Below are 23032 nucleotides of genomic sequence, written 5' to 3'. Positions count from 1 at the left end.
TGTTGCACATTTTAACTAATTTCTAGTGTATATTATCCAATGTATCATTATTATCACAAAAGAGAGACAGATGTTTGTGATATCACCCCATTCTTTCATCCCTTAGCCTTTAGACAACCAATTTGCCATTCTCATTTATGGCTTTAGGAAAGTATTATTGCGATTCATATCACATTTTCTGAGAAAAATTGATTCTCTGACAATGACTGCAGAAATGAATTTCAGCTGAAGATGTTAGAAATCGAGCTTGTTTCGATTTGACCACTAGATGTGTTTTGTAACAAATTTGCTTAAAATTGTAAACAAGGGCAAGAAGTTACTTTCATTTTGAAAAATAAACTTTTGAAGATATCACTTACAGTTCTTTTGATTGTAATAGAAACAAAATAATAACAATAAATGTATGTTAATAGCAGCATTATAAGCTTCTAAGGATTGGGATGATAAAACTTTCTTTAAAAATATTTTATTTTTACAGTGTACCTACACTATCATTGAAAAAAGCAAATACGTTTGTATTTATTGATAGGTTAAGAAGTGTACAGTTCCATAAATAGTGTGTTCCATCCTCCCAAAATAATAAAACTTTCAAACTTTTTAATATCTTTATTTTTGCACCTTTTTATACAAGTTTGATAGCAAGACTGTTCAAAATTTAAAAAAATAACAAGCTGCGGTGAATAAACCTATGTGATATGCTTATATTACACTTTTTCCCTCCCTTATCAATGAACAAAATACACATACATAATCGCACTAGGTGATCATTACATACATTCTATAACATAAATTCATTGTTTGGTATAAAAATATATTGCAAACAGGGCAATTTTGAAATAAGAATAAAATTAAGATAGAATTCAAAGGAAATTTTGAAGCAATAAATTAAAAGGTACGTAACTTTGCCATCATGATAACTGGAACTGCTATAAAACTTTTATTACATTTACAATTAAAGGTATGTTTGAAGCTTTTTTTTTTGTGCAGTATAATGCAATTTATGCTAAGTATGTAACAAATATTAATATAAGTGATCTCATTATTAAAGAGATTTGAAACCAAGAAAATAAATTACTTATGCCCATGGCTATTGAAAGTTTTTATTCCAGTCAGGTTTCATAATGAAATACAACTAATTTTCATCCCGATAGGGTTGAAATTTCATTTTTGAAAAAACAAAATTTAAACACCATAATTTTTTATAACTCTTCCTACATAACTTTTTAAGTGATACAAACTATGTAGCTATAATTGTTTAACAGGAATTTTCAGTTACCTGTATTATATAGATAACTGCAATGTACAGAAGTCTACATTTCAATTGAGAAAACGGTAAAGCATTAACACTCATCAACCTGACCTACTATAACTGGTTAAGGATCAGGAAGTAGGTGCCCTACATAAACATTATTATATAAAACTATTTTTTCTGTATTTGGATGAAATTCTTAGCAGTGATCTCTAATTACAAAGCTTCTAAGTCTATCAATTTAATGTAGATGTAATCTCAAGATGACAAGCAGTATATTAAATTATCACCGAGAAAAACCCATTCTGAGCAGTATCAATGGTATCACTTATTCATAAACTAATGTCACTCATTAATAAAATTAATGCTAAAAAAAATATTACTTGTTTGGCTACAAAATGCAACTTTTAAATACAGGCATTCTACAAGATGGATTTTTTTTTTTTTTTTTTTTTTTCGGTCAAGGCAATTATTCTTGATGAGTACACACACACACATCTAATGAATAGTATAACTTGAAGATCAACAAATGAAAAACATTTTTATCAAACATTGAAAAATATTCTTTAGTATGCATATAGGCTTTAATACGAATATCTGGCTATGTTATTTGTCCTTCAGTTAAAAAATATTTGGTGCATTACACAGTGATAGCCATTTATCATTCTATGCCACTTGCTATATGCAAATGATGTACAAACGGCAAAATGTAAAGAAAAAAGATAATAAAATGGACATAAAAAATGTGTTTAAAATACTGGTGACACAAAAATGTGTTACAAATTAAACTTTTTTTCAGGAGTAAAACATTTAAAATCAAACTGAAATTTTTAAACTATAGTATTTTAAAATTTAAAATATCAGAATTGCAAATTATATAATACATTATTAAAATTTTGTGCAGTATCTAAAAGAGATCTAAGCATCTGGTTCTTTTTCTTACGATCAAAAACTATACATAAAGAAATAAGTATTAAAATCCATATAAATGGAATGAATGCAAAAGGATTTTAGTGAAATTCAAAAACTTTTGGAAGCTGCTTCTTTCTCCATCCTTTTTAATTCTCTTAAGGCTCTTTTGGCAGCAGTACACTTGGCAATTCTCTTGTTCCGACCAACTCCAATAAATTGTCCTTTGCCAAATACCTCTACTCTTACTCGCACTTTTCCATTTAGAGTCATTTCTGCACGTCTGAAAAAAAAAAAAAAAAATTCTTTATTAGGCAAAAAATTAAATTTTCTGCCCCAAAAGATGAATAAAAAAAGTTGTCCATTCTATTTTTCCATTTAATAATAATAATTTATTACTAAACAGAGTACAGTATATTCAACTTATAATAGTAAACATAATACATTAAAGTGTTGTTTGTTATTTGGTTTTTAGGAGCATTAAGCATCTAAGGCCATATTGTTCCGGGGATATGCGGTGGTCATTCCCTGACCTTTCCGCATCCTCCGTATTTGGTGGGCACAGGCTCGAACCCTGGTCTAATCAAAATGCGTGTGCTACGCACTGCTGCTCCTGCCCATCTGGCTATGGAGGTGCCACATTAAAGTGCATTTTAGATGTTTGGGTCAAATCAAAATCAGAATTTTTGGGTATGTTATCTCCTTAGAAATGTTTTAGGCCCTGTTCTGATTCCTAATTCTCATCTCTCTCTCTCTCTCTCTCTCTCTCTCTCTCTCTCTCTCTCTCTCTCTCTCTCTCTCTCTCCTGCCCACAGAAACAGCAATATATTTAGAATAGACACTGCCATTTCAAAATTTCAGGGATTTATTTTAGAATATTCCTAAACATTTGTAGATTCTGATAGATTTAATCCTTCTCCCTGTGCATAAGTCCCCCTTCCTTAAAGTAGTACAGAAATCCCATCAGACAGTTAATGAATGAACATTCCTTTAGTGCAGTATACTATTATCATTTCCAAAATTTGAAGTGTACACATAAGAACTGGTTATTATACGTTTTTAATTTCATGAATATATAAAAATTCCCTCTTGGTTAGGCTAAGCACTTAGAGGACACTTCTTGTATTTTACACAAATAAAATTTTATATCATCTGGAAGTTCAACCCTGTGCACTAACTTGGTCCTTGTACTAGGGCCATGTTATTATGGAGATAAAATAACCCAAGTGCCAGCTCTCAAGGGCAGTGCAAAATAAGCCTTGACTTGACCCTGCCATGAATGTAACCTCCAATATTTCTTATGGAAATTAGCATATAATTTAATTCATTCAGTGCTTTCCAATAATGTTATGTACCAAAGAAAACTGAGAACTGATTATATATAAATATATACATAAAAATCATTCAATTCATTGGAAGAAAAAAAAAAAAAGGGAATACAGAAGCTTATGGTGTTTCAGCAAGGCATGCTCCATGACATGTCTTGCTGAAACACCATAAGCTTCTGTTATGATCTTTTTTCTGCTGTTCCACCATCAGTCTGCATCATTAATTTTTAATTATAGAAGGCTGGGCCCCTCAACTACCAGGATCCCCCTTTCCAAGTTTCCACGGGTTGTGGCACATGGCTGCACACGCCAGATTCCAATGATGTAACCTGGAACCAAGGCATGGGTGTTAGATCCCAGTGATGCTAATCTGAAAGGACAGCAGCATCACTCGAAGGTCCAATGTGCATAAAATAAATGAAATCTTCAATTCAGGTAAAGAAAGAAAGATCCATTTCCAACAAAACTATCGAGTGGAAATTGAAGAATCTGGGATTTGGTAGTCATGCACCTATACGACAGCTATTTCTTCCCGTACAAAAATCAAAAGACTTGACTGGACTGTAGAACAGCAGAAAAAAGATCATATAGTTTGTCAGTCTTAATTTACACCTTTTTTGCACCAATGGTAGGGTGAAAGTGTGATGCGAACGTCCACACATCCAAACTGTTTTGGGTCAACCACTCAAGTGGCTCCACACCAACAGAACATATCTCATGCCATGGCATGGGATATGTTCTGTTGGATATGGACCGGGTCTGCTCATACTGTTAGAAGGTCATGTTATGTTACCTATAAAGAATGAAGCATATGATGCAAGAAAGCAAGCTTTTACATAAGCTAAAAAAAAAAAAAAAAAAAAACACCACTTCCCATTTCACCCATCCGGTCACTCCAAATGTTTGTCTGGTTCAGCCTTAAATTTATTTAAGCTATCAACTTCCATAACAGATGGAAGTCTGTTCCAGCAATCAATTACATGCTGATTAAAGGAAAACTTCCACACATCTATTCTACAACTGCCTTTCTTCAATTTGAAATCAATGGCCCCCCTCAGGTCCTTAATCTGGGCAAGCGGAAGTATCCCATCAGCATCGAGCCTGCTCAAACCATTGAAGGCCTTATACACCTCAATCAGATCACCTTGAAGGTGCCTAGTCTCCAGATGCTGCAACTTGTAGAACTTAAGCCTTTCTTCGTAAGAGCACCCCTTTGTTCCTCTCACCAATCTTGTTGCCCTTCTCTGTACTTGTTCTAGCAACTCTACATCTTCATAAAATGAGGCTTTCAGACCTGTATGCAATACTCAAGGTGTGGCCTGACCATTGCCTTATACAAAGGGTTAATCACCTTGTTTCTGCTAGCAAAATTCCTATATATCATTGACAAAACTCCATGGCCTGTTCTAGCAGACCGTGTGCACTGCTCAGAGAACTTCATTTCTGACTGCACGATTACTCCCAAGTCTTTTTCATTCTCCACCTCCCTGAGTGTCGCACCATACAGTTGGTACTTTTCTCTTGGGTTACTGCTACCCATATGCAGTACTTTGCATTTGTCAATGTTAAATTTCAGCTGCCACTTCTCAACCCATCTGCCTAACTTTTCTAGAACCTGTTGCAGTAGCATACTGTCTTTACTGTCATTAACAACCCTGCCAACCTTTGTATCATCTGCAAACTCGGACATTAAGCATGATATACCTTCATCAATATCTTTGATAAATACACAAAACAACAATGGGCCCAGCACTGAACCCTGGGGCACTCCACTAGTAACATTAGTCCACGAAGAGCAGTGTCCATTGATTACCACTCTCTGTAGTCTCCCATTCAACCATCCCTTTATCCATTGTAGTAACTTACCCTTAATGCCATACCGCTCCAATTTATATAGCAGTCTTCCATGTGAAGCAATTTCAAAATCTTTCCATGAAATCCAAATAGAGTAAGTGCTGGTTATAGTGATCACGTTTGCAAATTTTTTTTTTTTTTTTTTTTTTTGAGAACCCCAAACACAAGAGGTATTAGAACCTATAGTACCTAGTACCGTGCTTGGGTTGGAGGTTGAGAAGACGAAAGCAGATATTTGTTGATATTGGACTTGAACTTCTGTAGATTGTAATTTTCAGGAAATTGAATTTTGATTCTAATAAACGGCGATCCTAATTAGCAAAAATCGATAAATATTATCCAGAGGCTTTAAATATATAGCCCAAATTTACACTTTATTACCAAAAGTTTATTACCGATTAAATTTTATTTATTTTGTATGATGTGATCAATACACAAAGGAACCAGTTTTCTCTTGCTTCCTTCATGTATCGTGGCCGGGATATCCAACCAACCGGTTGGTTCGGCACTATCGTGATATCCAGCCTGAGGTGAGAATCGAACCCGCGACCTTTGGATTGCCAAGCAGGCACTTTACCTACCCGGCTAGCCCGGTCGGCACCAATTAAATGATAAGTACATATCAGAAGAATATTCCGATTTTTACGTTCCGAAGAAAATAAAAATAAATTTATCCAGAGTTTAGCAAAATAAATTTATGCTTGTGTACATAGCTTAATTAATATACATATTAATTAAACATAACACTTTGTAATATGATCATAATTTAAAATAGTCACTTATTTTAGACTGATTAAAATTATCACTACAAAGTCTATTTATAGATTTTTCAATATTGTATAGCAATCTATATTCATGATCACTTGCACCAGTTTCTTTCAATGCTCTTCTCAGGACAGCTATAGCTTCACGAGTTTGCCAGTTTTGTAACTGGAATTTGTTCGGGTTCATCTTCCTCCTCCTCGGTGAAATTGTCAGTAACAGACTGGGCAATTTCTTCATGTGTTAAAGCTGTAGTAACTTGTAGATCACCATCTATATCCACTCAATCATTAAACTTCTGTTCCATGTCCGCAGGCTTTTAAATGTGATCAATATCGAGTTAGTGACTTAGTTGCCCATTATGAATAATTAATCCACATTTTTTGAAAGAGTTGCTAATGCACGCTTCGGAAACTTCATTCCAGGCACTCATTGTCATATGAAGTGCATCTAGAACAGTTATCTGCTTTGCGATATCGGAAGATGTTCCCAAACCTACATCTATAGACTGGATGATTCTTCACCTCATATCCGATCTATAAAAGGTCTTAAAGGTTTTTATTATTCCCTGGTCGAGAGGTTGAATCAGTGATGTAGTATTTGAAGATAGAAAAACTAATTCAATGTTTCTGAAATGAAAGTCAACTTTGGATGAGATGGGCAGTTGTCCAAAACCAATGCAATTTTTTTATTTTTCTTATCCAATTTCAAATCCCATTTAAGAAGATAATCATAAAATAAAGAAGCTGTCATCCAAGCATTGTTATATTGGCATATTGAACAGGCAGCTGTTTTATTCCTTTAAAACATCTAGGTGATTTACTCTTGCCAATAACTAACGGCTACATCTTGATTGTTCCCATCATGTTGCATTTTAAAAGAACTGTAATTCTGTCCTTGATCTTCTTTCCTGCAGATGCAGAGGAATTTTTAAAAATCATGCAGTGGTCTGGGGTAGCCCTGTAGTACAACCCTGTTTCATCTGTATTAAAAATGTCTCAGGATTATAAGTGCTTAACACAGTTGGCCAAGAGGTTTTCAACCAGGTGTCAGCTGCAGAACCATCAGAATCCTGTTTTTCTCCGTGAAGTTTTTGTAAAAAATATCATGCCTCTCCTTTCATCTTATCAGCCATTCATCCATCTTCTTAAACTCTCTGTGTAGTTTTTCAGCAAAATCATTAGCTTTTTGAAGAAGAATGCTACAACTGATTGGTGCATTAAATGAGCTGGCCTGTTTGAACCAAACAAACAGAGCTTCATCTACTGTTTGCCATTTCCCTTCACGCTTCCTTTCTCTGGTTTCACTAATCACATTAGTGTTTAATGTGTGATGTGATTTTAACAATTTTAATAAAGATGACTGAGGTACTCCTAATTTTACTGCCCCTTCCCTTTGAGACATATTGCCTACGTTTAATTTATCGTACATTTCTATAATTTGTAACTTATCTTTTACACTCAAATTCACTCTCTTTTGTTCACTGACATTTTTTTTTTGGTAGTAAAATTTAAAACACAGTAAAAAAGATAAGCTTAAATCAATAACAAAGCATATGGCACACACAAATTGGAACTAACACGACATGCAGGTGAGACGAAGTTTAGATACAGAAATGAAGAGCAGATTTCAGCGAAGGGGAAACACATTTCACCATAATAACGTGAAAACACAGAATTCCAGCTATCGGTATTATCGCAAATTAACAAGATCGAGTTTACTACCTGTTTAGTGCACTAACAGAAAAGCCCAATAAACAGGAAACTGCAAATTGTTTTTATTGTTTTATGGTTGTGATCTCTATAAATGTGACCTCCAGAAGTTAAACTAACAGGTCTATAATTATTTGTCACCCCTTTTTTGTGAATTGGGGATACATTTGCACATCTCCAGTTCATAGGACCTCCCCTGACTCTAAGAATGCTCCCATAATTATGGCTAAGGGGTTGCTTACTTCCCTTGCTGCCTCCTCCTTAACTGGATTGATTCCATCTGCGCCAAGTGCTTTTTTTTATGTTTACCTTCAACAATTTCTCCTCCACTTTGCTCTCTGTTATTACAAAATCACTTAGCTCCCTGTTAGAGTTTGATAAACTTTTGGAATTCACCTCCTTGAATAACTCCTTATGTGTGAATGTAGATGCAAAATACTCATTCAGTTTATCAGCTACTTGAGCAGGATCATGAATAGTCGAACCATCTATGTTAATTGGACCAATCTGATTCACCCCCTTCCTTCTAGAGTTTATATAAGTAAAGAACTCTTTGCTGTTTTTCTTTGCATCCTTTGCCAAAGATTTCTCGTAATCTGCCTTTACCTGCCAAACCTTTGTGACTTGATTACAGACTAGCTTAAGTATATTTGCCATAGGCTTCTGTATTGCCTGATAATTTATATGCATCCCATGCATTTTTCTTCTCTGCCACGAGTCTCTAATTCATCTGACATCCATTTAGGCCTGAACCCTGAACAGTATTTCTTAGTTGTATGAAAAGCCTAGTAACCTCCAAGATTAAATCCCTGAAGGCTTCCAATTTAGAATTCACCGTTGGTAACATCACCAGTTGATCCCACTGTATAGAATTTAAAAACTGTCAGAGACCACTGTAGTCACCTTTACAAAAAAGAAAATCCTTCCCTTTACCCTTGATGGTAGTTACGTCTTTAAATAAATCCCACATCAGTACACTGTGATTACTGCACCTAGTGGTTCCTTTATCTGCTGCATGAATAATCACTGCTGATAATCAGATTGAGAGTATTACTCCCTCTGTTTGCCCCTTGAACAATGTAGAAAACAATGCACCCATAAATCCACAACTTCACCCGACTTCCCTTCATTTTTACCTGGATTGCAATGAATTCTTTCAAGATGATAATGCAATTATCCACTGCAAAAAACTGTATCTGCACGGTTCAAGGAACATTTCCAACATCTATCCTGGCAGCCTAATTCTCCAGATTTGAATCCTATTGAGAATGTTTGGGATATGATGGAAAGGGCAGTTTGGCTTCAGTTTTCTACTGACCAAAAATACAGCAGATGACAAATATCCTGATGCCAGGATGATAGTCCTTAAGTGAAAGAATGGCCAAATCTGGAGCTAGACTCTCCCAGATACCTGAAATTCGTGCCATGATGTGCACAGACTATAATTCAGGAAAAAGTGGCCCTATTAGATGATGAACGTAGGTTTCTAATTTTTTTTCGCTCAGTGCGGGTATCTACAGAATGTTTACAAACTATATTAGGACTGTCTCATGCAGTTCTGCTGGCACATGTCACTTAGCAAAGCAATAAAATTATCAAATTGAGGAATGCTATTACCAGAATTGAGAGGGGGCGGGGGCAGGCATACTGCAGAAATCTGCATGCTGGATTCAGTTTGCATTATGTTAAAGAATAAAATAATTCATTTCTTTCAAAAAAATAAAATAAAATAACACCCTACCAAAGGACTGCACAGTAATTTTTCCAATAGTCCATATGGATTTTCCACACGAATAAACTTCAATAAAAATGCAGTGTGATGACATTTCCATGCCAACACTTACACTTGGCATTGGGAAATTATAGTCATTTAAATAGCTGCCTATTGAAGGTTTTATTGAAGTTTGTTTTTCTGTGCAGGTTTTTCTTCTGGAATACCAGTTGACATTTTCCTGTGTATTAGACTGATTGTGTGGGTGTGTGTGTGTTTTTAAGAAAAGATTCTTCTTGCCATTTGCATCAAGGGGGACAACATATGCAGAAAATTAAATTAAAAGGGAAGGGTTGGGCTATTTTAACTTATTATGGGTTGTGACCTATTATATTAAAAGAATTCTATGAGAGCACAAATGGAATATGGATTAAACTAGCAAGTGAATAGTGATATGGACTAAAATTAAATATTTATAATGAAAATGAAATTCTCTAAACAAAGCAATTTATATTTCTGGCTAAGGTAAAGAAAGCCAACATGAGAACGATGAGAAACGTTGGATAACTTACGCGAAAAATTAGTTTCCCGACACCAGACTCTAGCACTGCTCGCTCGGTAAACAGACGGTAGATGTTATCGGTCTGGAGCCGAAATTGAGAAGGATATATTGATTGACAGGCAGGAGTGGCAAACGATGAAATGATTTCGGGTGGACGCAACAGACGACAAGCTACTGTGTGGTCATTGGTTGCCATTATAATGTGTATTTATGAGTAAAGAACGATGCATAATAGTTTTGTGATGAACGGTAAACAGGTAATAGTAGCGATGAATCTTAAAGATGGAAGAAATTTGTAAGGAAAATAAAATGTTGGTTGATTTTTTGATGAAAACTAAATTAATAAAAGTTTCGTTCTGTTCATTTTTATGTTCTTCGTTATGTTTTTTTCTCATTATTAAAAGCAGATTTTTGGAGTTCATGAGTGTTTTTACTATACTGTTGATTTTACTATACTGTTAATATTTTGTTAATAAACAATTTATGTGCTAGTCCACCCATGATTCTAAAGAAAAAAGGTTAGGTTACTGCCTCATTTTGGGAGGGGTTCAAGCTCCCGTGGGATTCAAGTGGAGGTAACCCGCCCTTTTTTCACCATTAGAGCATATTATTGAACAAGAAAATAAAAATACAGTCATAAAAAATTTAATTTTTATATGAATGTATTTCTAAATATGTTGTTGTTTGTTGTTTTGATTTCTAGGAGCATAGTAACTAAGGCCATATTGCTCCAGGGATATGCGGTGGTCATTCCCTGACTTTTCCGCATCCTCCATATTTGGTGGTTCACAGGGGCTCAAACCCCGGTCTAATCAAGAAGCGTGTGCTACGCACTGCTGCCCCTGCCCACCTGGCTACGGAGGCGCCTTCTAAATATGACTGTGATTCTAAAGAAAAAAGGTTAGGTTATCCCCTCCACTTCGGGAGGGGGTCAAGCTCCCGTGGGATTCAAGTGGAGGCAATCTGACCTTTTTTCACCATTATGGAAAGCGTCCATTAGGGCAAGTTATCATTAGTGATTCTGAGTACTACTAAAGTGATACTAAACCGATGTTATCGTGTGTTGTGTTCACACACCAATAAGCACATCGTTTGCCATGCCTACCTGTCAATCAATATATCGTTCTTGACTTTGCTCCAGACCAATAACACCTACCATCTGTTTACCGAGCGAGCAGCACTAGGGTGCCGTATCGGGAAACTAATTTTCCACATAAGTTATCCGACATTTCTCGTCGTTCTCGTGTTGACTTGCTTTACCTTCGACATATTTCTTTTTTTGCCAAAAGGTAATTATGTGTCAGGATGATAGTCAATAAAGAACTCTGTGTAAGAAACCAGTTATAATGAATTTCATTTTACTAAATTATTAAAACTAGCTACATTGACTAAAGTGGATGCCAGTTGTGTCCACTTTAGAGACCTTTCACTGTACTTAGTTATTTTTCAAGTGTTCTATTTAATATTTTTATAAAATTTCTTTATTAAAAATGTTTGATTTTTTCACTTTCCTTTATATACTTAAATATTTATAAATATAGGGTGCAGCATTTATATTGACACACTTTAATTGTATTTATTTTTAAGAAATATTTTTATAATTAATTTTTTTTCACAGTACAGAAAACAACCTTAAAATTTTGAAGGATGGAACATAAGAAAGTGCCAACTTGAATTAAAACTGTAGCAATCTGGATTAAATCAGGCCCTACGCACTCAAGTATCCAGCAGGAAATTTCCACAGAGCAGAAATGTCCTGTGCCATAACACTATTTTCTCCTTTGTTAGCAAATTTCACGAAGACTGTATAGTGTTCATATAAGCTTATGAGATGCTTTACACAATGAGAATATTAGACAGAATTAGCAGCATAACTGCAGCATTTTCTGAAGTGTAAATGAACTGATACACTGCCTTTCAGCAGTAAGTAGTGCTACCCTCAAGTCTCAGATATACAGGGTGTTTCAAAAGTGATGGTCAATAATTTAAAGGTGAACTGTACAGACTACAACAGGCAAAAAAAAAAAAAAAAAAAAACTAGTAAGCATGGGTCCTTAAGTGAATTGTTTTCGAGATATTGCACATTTCTAGTTGGGATCCACCAGTGACAAGGCGAACTGTACAGAGTTGGGCTATCCACCACTGACTTGTTTGTTTAGGTTAGGTTATGCTCATTCTCTCTCTCTTTCCTCTCTCTCAATGCTCTGAGACGTAGCAGGCATACTAGTACTTGTAAAAGGATAGTCAACATGGAAAGAGAGAGGTTACAGCAACGAAGAGTGTGTGGACATGCATTTCATGTATGGTAAAGCTAACAGCAGTGCACTCAAGGCTGCACGTTTGTACCAAGAAGCATTTCCCTGCTGAAGGCAGCCTAACAAGCACACATTCATCAGGGTACATCAACGCCTTAGAGAACATGAGCGCTTCGCACATGGAGTATGAGCAGGTAGGCCCAGAAGCATAACATCTGATGTTGAGAAAAGGATGTTAGAAAGAATAGAACAAATCCAGGAATTTCAACAAGAAGGGTTGCTCTGCAAGAGCATGTACTGAGTCATAGCAGTGTGTGGCAAATTTTACATCGCCAATTACTGTACCCCTACCATATCTAGCGTATACAAGGTCTCAGCAATACAGACTACCCTCTCAGAGTGAACTTCTGCCAGTGAATGCAACAGTAGTGTGTCCTGAACCCCCAATTTTTAAACAAAATTTTGTTCACTGATGAAGCTGGGTTTACTCATGATGGTATTTTTAATTTTCATAACTGTCACGTTTGGTCTGACGAAAATCCTAATGCAATTCATGAGTCACGACATCAGCAACGTTTCTCCCTGAGTGTCTGGGCAGTATTACTAGAAGACTGTCTAATTGGACCACACTTTCTGTCAAACAGGCTAACAGGAAAGCTGTACCTTCAGTTCCTGCAGAATGTTCTTCCAGACCGCCTTGATGATGATAATGTTCCACTTCAGCAATGCCAGAACGTGTGGTTTATGCATGATGGTGCACCGGCACATTTTGCTAGAGTTGTGACTCAGTATCTAACTAGAAGGTATGGTCAATGGTGGATAGGTATAGGTGGGCCTGTAATGTGGCCTTACAGATCACCAAACTGAAATCCTATGGATTTTTGTATCTGGGGTCATGTAAAAAGCTTGGTGTACACTTCTGACATTAACACAGTTGAGGAATTGCAGCATCGGGTTGAAGGAGCCTTTCAGCAAATCAGAAATGACCCAGGAATGCACATGGATGCAAGGACAGCATTTTGAACACCTTTTGTAACATCTGTAAACTCCTGTGGTGCTGAAACCAAAAATTAAAAATGTATTATCTTATGTTTAATAAAACCACCCTTAGCAAAGGATTCACAGCTTTTTGCTAAACTAGTGCTCCCATAGTCAGTGGCAGATCTTAACAGAAATTGTGCATTATCTCGAAAATGGTTCATTCGCAGCCCGATGTTCATTGGAACTTTTTTGCTTATTTTAGTTGGTACTTTTCACCTTTAAATTATCTCTGCAATGATCTTCATCTATGGCCAAATAATATCCAGATTTTTTGAGAAATTTAACAGTTTTAAAGAGAATGATGATATTATTAACGTTTTTTAATGACAGCTTACTGCTGAAAGTCCATTTTCATCTTAGCAGTCTGGTGCAGGAAATACAACAATCATAATGAACACATGAATAATGCACGTTTTAAGTAGGCACAGTATTTCATATTTGTACTTCAATATAATAAAATATCTTACACTGATCAATTTTTTTTAATCTCCTGAAATGCTGATTGAAATTTATATCTAAAATAAATGTCACACATCGTGAGTAATGATTAATTCCAGAGGTTACATGACAGATATATAGAAAATAATGAGACAAGAAAAGGACTAAGATCCCTTCACAGGAGGTAATAAGAAGTCATTATATAGCAGAAATAATGAGACACCAATATCAACCGTTGGGAAAGACAGAAGGTAATGTGGCCAATTCATCCCAAGCCACAGACCACTGTTAATGACCCACCCGCCATTTGAAACAAATGCGTAAACAAAGATGTGACAGTGGTTTCTTACAAAAGAAACCACTGTCACATTTTGTTTATTTCTAAATTATGTTAATAAATCTATAAAATATTATTCTTAAATCAAAGGTATTCCTTCAAATAAAGAACTTAGAAATAGAAAATTAATATCTCTTACTCAAACTTTGTCTTTTGTGGTTCCATTTCCAATAACTCTCGAATTGGAGACTTTGGAACATGGGTGCTAAAATACTCTACAAAACAAAAACAGGAAAACAACAATGTAACAAATATAACCATATAACAAACTTCATAATTTCAAAAATAACTATAACAAAAGAATTTGTATAATTTATTTAGAACTGCTAACCTCAGAAATGTCACCAACTGTTAAGTGGTTTCCTTGTATGAATTTTAGCATATCAACAATAAAATTTACCCCTTTTCCCATATAAAATTCACTTTATAATAAGACACATTATCACAGATAAAAAGATATAGGTAGATTTGAATTTTGTGTTACTTCAAACTATCATATTGTTATAGTTTATAACCTTCAAAGGAGCAGAGGCCATGGAATGAAGAATTACTGAACAGCTGATCAGTGAGTGCTAAACTAATCAAATAATCAATTGGAAAATTCATCGGGAAATCACCACTCTAAGCAACTATGGAATATATTAGGGTTACAAAGAACATAAAATACAGACACATGTTTGTATATTAATACTAGGAGGTAATAAATTTCATGAATGTGAAGTAATATTGGTTGGTTGGTTGTTGTAGGGATTTTTTTTAGGTGAAGCAGCAACTTAGGCCATATTGTGCTATGTACAGTATGTCTGTAAATCATGTGTATTCTGTGGTTGATTTGCTGTTTGCTGGATGAAAGACCATGTTAACTTCACTTGACTAACTCGGCCACGTTGTGAAAAATACTGTTAAAAAAATTCCTTGCCCCATTGATGAAATTCAAACTCAGGTCTTTTTCACCCAGTGTGGGAGAGGATGGCGATTCTACCAACTGTGCTACCTATGAGGGTGTGGAGTACTGTTTAAACCAAAAAAATGCTAACATAACAGGAATATCAGAAACATGGTCATTCTGCAGTATTCAAATATACTGCAGAATGACCTGCAGAATAGTAAGAATTATAGCTTTAACTGCAAAGCAAATCAATTCAAGAGCACATCCAAAAGATGAGAACTCTCAAAATATTATTGAACCAGTCCTGTATGATGAGAAAGCATATATGAGGCTATGTTACAGACTAAACAAGCATAATGAATGTGATGAAAATGTATGCAGAGAAAATGAGTGGGCAAGCAGATAAATGTATTATCAAGGAGTCTAATTTTCTAGAGACAGATTAGGACTGATAGGTAGGTCATTTGTATTGCAGAATTCCTGGATCAATTATATTAGTTTTTCAAACTTTTTTTTTTTCTGGCCAGAACCCTTTTGCAAATGTAAATCTTCTGCAAAACACTAATATCTTTAAAATCAGTAATAATTAACAATAAATTAAAAGCAGAAATGTATGTATGCAAATCAATTAAAAAAAGATGAAAAAAATTAACGGACCCTCTGCACAGCCTCAAGAGCCTTAACTTTTCCCCTCAGTTCTGTAGAATGTAATTTGAAAACTACTACTTTGGTTAATTCTGAACCTTGGAAGTTTCTAAATTAAAATATTGTTAACTGTGTATATCAGCGTGCTAGAGATGCCATAGATGAGGGGGATTGGGTAGCGATTAGTGTATTCATGTGGAATATATCCAAAGAGAATAAATTATTAAACTAAATATCATAAATATTTGTATTGACGATTCATTGTAAACTCTACTGACTTGGTTGTCATGCCAGAGTATAAACAGAAAAATTTACAAGGCCTGACGTAGCCGAGTGGTCAGGAACGAGAGGCATAGCACACGTTCCTTGAATGGACCGGGGTTCAAGCCAGTGACTACTAAATACGATAAATATTTGAACCGGCAATTTATTGTAAACTCTACTGACTTGGTTGTCGTGCCGGAGTATAAACAGAAAATTTATTTTTTTAAACTTAGGAAACACTTGAACCATAGAATAAATATAGCAAATTAATTAAGGTTTTTAATAGGGTTTTAAGATAAGACAAGGTGCTATTCTGTGCCTCTGAACCTAACCATCCCCATATCAAAAAAAAAAATAAATAAATAAACAAAAATAAGATTAAGAACAGAAAAGAGAACCAAAGCAACACTCAACCTTGGAAGAGTGGATGCATAGCTCCTCACCCAAAGAAACAAATGTTCACACTCCCAAAGAATAAGTGCCACTAAAAGTAATAACACAAAAATACCACAAAAAAAAACAAAGAGACCACAAGCACTGTTTCAAGCAGCACCAGTACTTGTGAACTCCAAAAAAGGGGGTTGTATTTCAATCACTAATTGCTATCCCAGCCAAATATAAGTGAATGTCCTGATATGCCCCAAGCATTAAAAAAATAACAAATCAACTAAACATAAAATATGCTATATGGAATAAATATGCTATATGGAATAAATAAGGGGGCATAAGAAACAAATTGCAAATTGCAAACAACAAAGAAGAGAAACTGTAAAAAATAAAAATAGAAATAGAAATTAAATAACACAATTATTTATTAGAGACTACTACTTTGCTGCTCCTTCATTGTTTTAATTTATTCTATCATTTGGTTCATATTATTAATTTAATTATTTATTGTAAAATATCATAAATCATTTAATTAATCAAGTAATTTTTTTAATCAGATTGTAAACATATTGCGCTTGTATTTTTAGTGGCAGCTATCTTTTTTCAAGATGGCACATCATAAAAGGAGTACCCCTTTGGGGCACCCTCATACCTTTTCCCCACAAGTATTATAAATTTGGTTTGGATCAAACTATAAAACAAAGGTATTATAAACAGGTGACATTTAAACAAAATGGTGGTTATCTTGTTTCAGAATAGTGGATGAAATTATCCCCTCCCATTAAGGGTTCTTGTGCACCCCAATGGGGAAGGTTATGCATGTGATAAATTTGGTTTGAGTCAACTATAAACAGAAATGTTACTGGTCGGGAGGGAGATGTACATACAAACAAACCCATAAGCCAAGCAATTTTTTGGAAAGCAGGCTAAAAAAAAAAAGTTAAGTGCTAAGTACTTAAGGATTCCATTCATATCAAGATGGTCCTCTATCATATCCTTAGCCAATAGACAACAAGATCTTAGCAACAAAGAAGTCAAACTCATCAGTCTACAGTAGTTGCTTTCACTTTTTTTTGCACCTCCTTTATGGAAACATTAGCACCCTCCAGTTCAAGGGGATTATCTCAGAGTCTAATAATGATTTCATTAACATTCCCAATTTATGCACATGCAGCTTTTTTCAGTATAACAGAATGTATACTATCCACCTCAAGAGCTTTACTTTCCCTCAAAATCACAGCCTCTTTTTGGAGACAATCATATTACTCATTTTAAAAAGTAATTTCCAATTCCTTGTCATTGTTTCCCTATGGTTCAAGTGGCTTTTAACTGCAAACATCATTGCAAAGTACTATTCAACTTGTATTTCTCTCCTCTTTGACTTTCTTTGATTCATTTAAGGGACATTTCAGATTCACACTTTTTTTTGTTTGTATTCATGCATGAGCAGAACTCCTTTTCCTCATTTTCAGCTCTCTTTGTTAGTGCTCTCTCATACTCAGCTTTGGCTTGTCTCATTCCATCATATATGAAATTATAATGTTAGAAATGCTCTCTAAAAATCTACTAACACCAAAAACTTACTTCACAAATTAATAATAACAATTTTTTATATTTAAAAAAATTAAAAAAAGAGTTTTTCTTATTACTTTTTCAATAAATTTATATTTAAAACTGACCGATTTCAGGTTTCATCATGGCGTAATATACTCTCCAGACTGTATCTAGTGACATTTTGCTATCAAGATATATAGCTCCTGCTACACTCTCAAAAATATCTCCAAGAGCTTTTGGTACTTCTACTTCTTCAGCTTCTTCGCACTCTTCTTCTTCAAGATAATACTCTGGCTAAAGACAAATCAGCAATAGTAATGTCACACAATTTTTACATAACTTCATTTCTGTTGACAAAACTGAAAAAAAAAAAATATATATATATATATTTGCCATCTCATCTATTATGCTTACCAGTTCTTATCTTATCTTTTATACCTATTTTCAGCTTTGGATAAGCTAATGGGTTTTTTGGTAAATTTTATTGGTTAGTATCATTTATCCATGTGCTAAATTTCATTCTACCGAGTAGCTGATTAGGTAACTCAATATTTAAATCAAGCAATATTTCAGAAGTTATATTTGACTGTATAAGCAGCTGTTGCTACTAAAACGAACACTGTAGCTAAGTATTTCTTTGTGGAATTATAAATAGTATACCCAACTAAATATAAATAGTACTATTAATAATACTGTAGTTATTTTACAGATTATAATAATTGTAGTTCAGTAGCACTTTGAACCATTAAATAAAAGTAGTAAAGCTATGAAAAATCAGTAGTGGGAGTTTGACTGGTGCCATTGTTTGATACAAAACTCATAATAACAGCATTAAATACACAAACTCAGATATATATGACAAAGACTTTAATAAAATTAAATTAAATTAAACACAGGATAAGATTGCTTATTTAATATAAAAATACAATACACTGATAACTACAGAGTTAAAAGCAATAAAAACGGCACCAAAGCTTCAAAGGCGACTGCCACCTTTAAGAGGATCAGTGGAACTTTACAATTGCGATACATTGTTAAATACCAGCAGATCATAGTCTCAAAGAGGGGATAAATACATACTCCACTATCTCAATGGTGTTATGTTCTGAAGAATAAATTAGTAAGCTCTTAATCCATTTCCAATGCCAATATGCATGCTAACAATCAACAATAATTGTGTCACATGGAGGAAGTACTCAGCTAAAGCAGATTTTCCATAATTAGTGGAATCTATTGCTTTCATATGCTCCCTCATATGATTTTTATATCTACACGCTGACTCCCCTATATAACAGTCCCCAAAATCTGGACATTTGATCTCATACAGAGTTCCACCTGTACCCTCGATACAGGTATAGGGTCTTTTATACTTGATATAACTGCATGCAGTCTCTGGCATGGCAACTGCACACATATTATGGATTTGTCGGACATGCCATGTGCAGTTGACGGGACGGAGGCTGTACACAGTTTGTCAATAGTAAAAGATTCTGTATGTCAGGGTTGATGCACTTGAAGGATTTAAAATGGAGGGTCTATCAAGCTCTCAGCTGTCCACATAAATGCCAGCACTTGATCATCAGGCAACACAGCAGCAACTAGTTGCTGCTGTGTGTCTGCAGGAGCTAGTTGTTGTCGGTGACTCTACTGTCAGGAAAATATATCATGCAAAAAAGGATACATGGAATAGGACCAGGGTATATCTGCCAGAGACAAAGGTTGATGTTGTAGAGCTGATATCATCTTTTAAAGGCACAAAAGGTAATATTGTTGTACACACTGGCTTGGTTGGTTTAGATTTTAATGGTGCATTAGCAACTGAGGTTATAATGCACCACACATTGGCACTAGTGGTATTAACAGTAGGAGATCTGATGGCTTACTTAACAAGTATAGAGCAAGGTTTTTGCCCTGTACTTGTTAAGGGAAAGATTTTTGCAGTACTATCAGTCTCTAAATCCTCGCACTCTAAAAGGCTACAACCATAGATCACTTCCAGTTATTTGGCGATCAAATAAGAAAGCATAGGTGACCCATGCTTTCACTGACTGGTTTTCAAGCTATTTTTGCTCAGCTGTTGAAAAATATTGAAGTAAAGCAACATCGCATTTAAGATACTACTAATTTTAGATAATGCTCCAGGTCATCCAACTACAATCAGTTCATTATGTGAGAATGTAAAAATCATTTTTTGCCACCAAACACATCTTTGTTGCAGCCCATGGATTAAGGGACCATCACAACATTTAAGGCCTACTACATTTTCCGTAGCCGAGTGGTCATGAGCAGGAGTGCAGCAGCACACGCTCTTTGAGTAGACCGGGGTTCAAGCCCCTGACTGCTGAATACGATCGATCTGCCAACCTGCACTGGACCAGCGTGGCAGATTATGGTCCATTTCCCTCAGCATGAATTGTTGAGGAGGCTTCCATCCTGCAGTGGGTTGATAATGGCTGTAATTTACTTTTTTTTTTTTTTTTTACATAAGATAAACATTTGAACAGGCAATTGGTAAAACTACAGGAGACAATACAATTGTCCTTAACAGAGTTCTGGAAAAATTATAACATCAGACATGCAATAGAAAATATTGAGCATGCTTAGCAACAAATAACTGCAAACAACATGTGTGGAAGCGCATTTTGCCTCATTGTGCAAATAGTGGTTTGAAGAAAAAACTGTTCTAGAAGAAATAACAAATACTGGAAGAGAACTTGGATTTGATAAATTAGAAAATGACAATGTTCAGGAACTGCTCAATTCACACTCGGAAGAATTGACTGATGATGATCTCCTACTTTTAGATCAACAAAGAGCATTTGAATAAGCCACCAATGATACCGAAGAACGAGATAATGTGCAAATGAAAGAGTTCACTCTGAACAAATTCGAAGATATCTTTCGAACCGTAGAAGTCGTGAAGCAAAAAATTATGGATGCTGATCCTAATCTCGATCGAAGCATGCAAATTCGCCGAGATGTGAATAAAGCACTCTGCATCTAGCAGCATATGTACGAAGATTTAAAGAAAGAGAAAACAGTTCAGTCTATGCTGCTAAAATATTTCGAAAGACAATAAAGATGTTTTTGTCAGTGTAAGCTTACCTTTAGGAATGATATTTAGAATTTTTTTTGTTTTTATTTTGCTTTCTATAATTACAGTACTCTATGACTTCATTAATAATAAATTTAAACTATAAGTACAGTAAGACCCCCGTATCTTCAGGGGATACGTTCCAAGACCTACTGTGGATATAAGCAAACACCTGCTGACCCCATATATAATGTGATTTTTTTTGAACATATATACGTGTAATAAAGTTTAATTAATAAATTGAGCACACGGTAAGACATTACCAACATTAAATACAGTAATAATAAAGTACAGCAGTCTCTCAATTTACAGGATTGGATTAACTACGACACTTCAAAGACTCCAAATTAAAAAAAAAATATATCAACCAGAAATCATAATATTCAAGTACTAACTAGAATAACTAGGTATAAACAGATATTTTGCAAGTCATAAATAAGTGACAAGAACTGGCATTATAAGTCGTCATTAAGAGGTTAGTGTACCTATTATCTTGCAACCCCCACTGTCTTCACACCTAATGCTCAAAATGAAAAAAGAGAGACCAAATGTTTAGTTTGATTTAGTGCATTGCGTCGATTGTTGTGTTCTGTTACAACGCAAAAGGACAAATTTTTTTCCGTAATTTATGTTGCAACTTTTTTTTTTATTTATTTATTTTTTTAATTTAGAAATTGCAAAAATGGTGGGCAAACACAAGAGTTGTGCTTTCAAATTAAACAAAAATTTTAAATTATTCAAAAGTTTGAAAACAGTGCATCCATTAAATCTCTAAAGAGCCATTATAATGTTAGTAACCAAACCATATGCAACATTGTAAAAAATTATCATTATTATTATTTGGTTTTTAGGAACATTAGCAACTAAGGCCATATTGCTCCAGGGACATGCGGTGGTCATTCCCTGACCTTTCCGCATCCTCCATATTTGGTGGCTCACGGGCTCAAACCCCAGTCTAATCATCAAGAAGCATGTGCTACGCACTGCTGCTGCTGCTCCTGCCCATCTGGCTACGGAGGTGCCTTGTAAAAAATAAAGAGAAGCACCATATTGGACACGTGAATAGTACGTGTTAAGTTTTTTCATTTTTTTCCACGTGGTTAACCATGGGTAACTGAATTAGCGGATACGGGGGCACAACTGTATATTCTTTTTATCCTTTACTGTTATATTTCGTTAATAAACATATAAAAACTTATGTTTAAAATTTTTCATTACCTATTTCCGTTGAGCTGGAACCAATTACCATATTTTACACATAATTATAACTTCAAATAGTGAGAATTCGAATAATGCGACTACTTCATAGGATTCATTACCTAGCTGTATAAGCTTGCTTTCTTCCATTATATGCCTCTACTAATGCTAAAGCTTTTGAAAAGGTGACTATAGGGTCTGAAGCATTTTTAAATTCTATACAATGGACCAACTCGTGATGTTAACAACAGCAAATTCTAAATGGGAAGCATTCAAGGTTTAGGCCTAAGTGGATGTCACGTGAACTTATGAGATTTGTGGCAGAGAAGAAAAATGTATGGGATTGATATTAATTATCAGGCAACACAGAAGCCTATGGTAGATATAAGCTGGTCTGTATTCAAGTCACAAAAGAGATTAGGAAAGCGAAGGCAGATTTTGAGAAATCTTTGGCAAAGGATGCAAAGAAAAACAACAAAGATTTCTTTACTTATGTAAACTTTAGAAGGGGATGAATCAGATTGGTCCACTTGACATCGACTGCTGATGATCCTGCTCAGGCAGCCAACAAGCTGAATGAGTATCTTGCATCTACATTCACAGATGAAGAATCCTGTAGGGAAGTGAAGGCCAGAAGTTTATCAAACTCTAAAAGGGAGCTAAATGATTTTGTAATAATTGAGGAGAGAAATTGTTAAAGGCACTTGGGATGGATGGGAAATTGTTGGGAATTTGGGAAATTGTTAAAGAAAGGCACTTGGGATGGATGGGTTCTCTCCAATTATATTAAGAGAGGCAGCAAAGGAAGTAGGCAAACTCTTATCCATATTGATGAGAGCATCCT

At 35.0% G+C, this 23032-nt stretch overlaps 1 protein-coding gene across 1 annotated transcript in view; it reads right to left on the bottom strand.

Moving 5' to 3' along the window:
* Positions 1-2269: 2269 nt before the first annotated feature.
* The window catches only part of Dcr-1 (Endoribonuclease Dcr-1), a 153009-nt gene continuing 132246 nt past the window's right edge, over positions 2270-23032 (bottom strand). The window contains exons 13-15 of the mRNA XM_090376375.1: positions 18023-18191; positions 14298-14373; positions 2270-2441 (exon numbers count right to left, since the gene is read on the bottom strand). Coding sequence (XP_090232501.1) covers positions 2270-2441; positions 14298-14373; positions 18023-18191 — 417 coding nt within the window. The remainder of the gene's footprint in view (positions 2442-14297; positions 14374-18022; positions 18192-23032) is intronic.

This window comes from Mastigoproctus giganteus, chromosome 6, assembly GCF_048544385.1.
Source record: "Mastigoproctus giganteus isolate SK-2022 chromosome 6, ASM4854438v1, whole genome shotgun sequence".
NCBI lineage: Eukaryota > Metazoa > Arthropoda > Arachnida > Uropygi > Thelyphonidae > Mastigoproctus > Mastigoproctus giganteus.
Note: the sequence above shows the minus strand (reverse complement) of the source record. Positions and strands in the feature narration are given on the sequence as shown.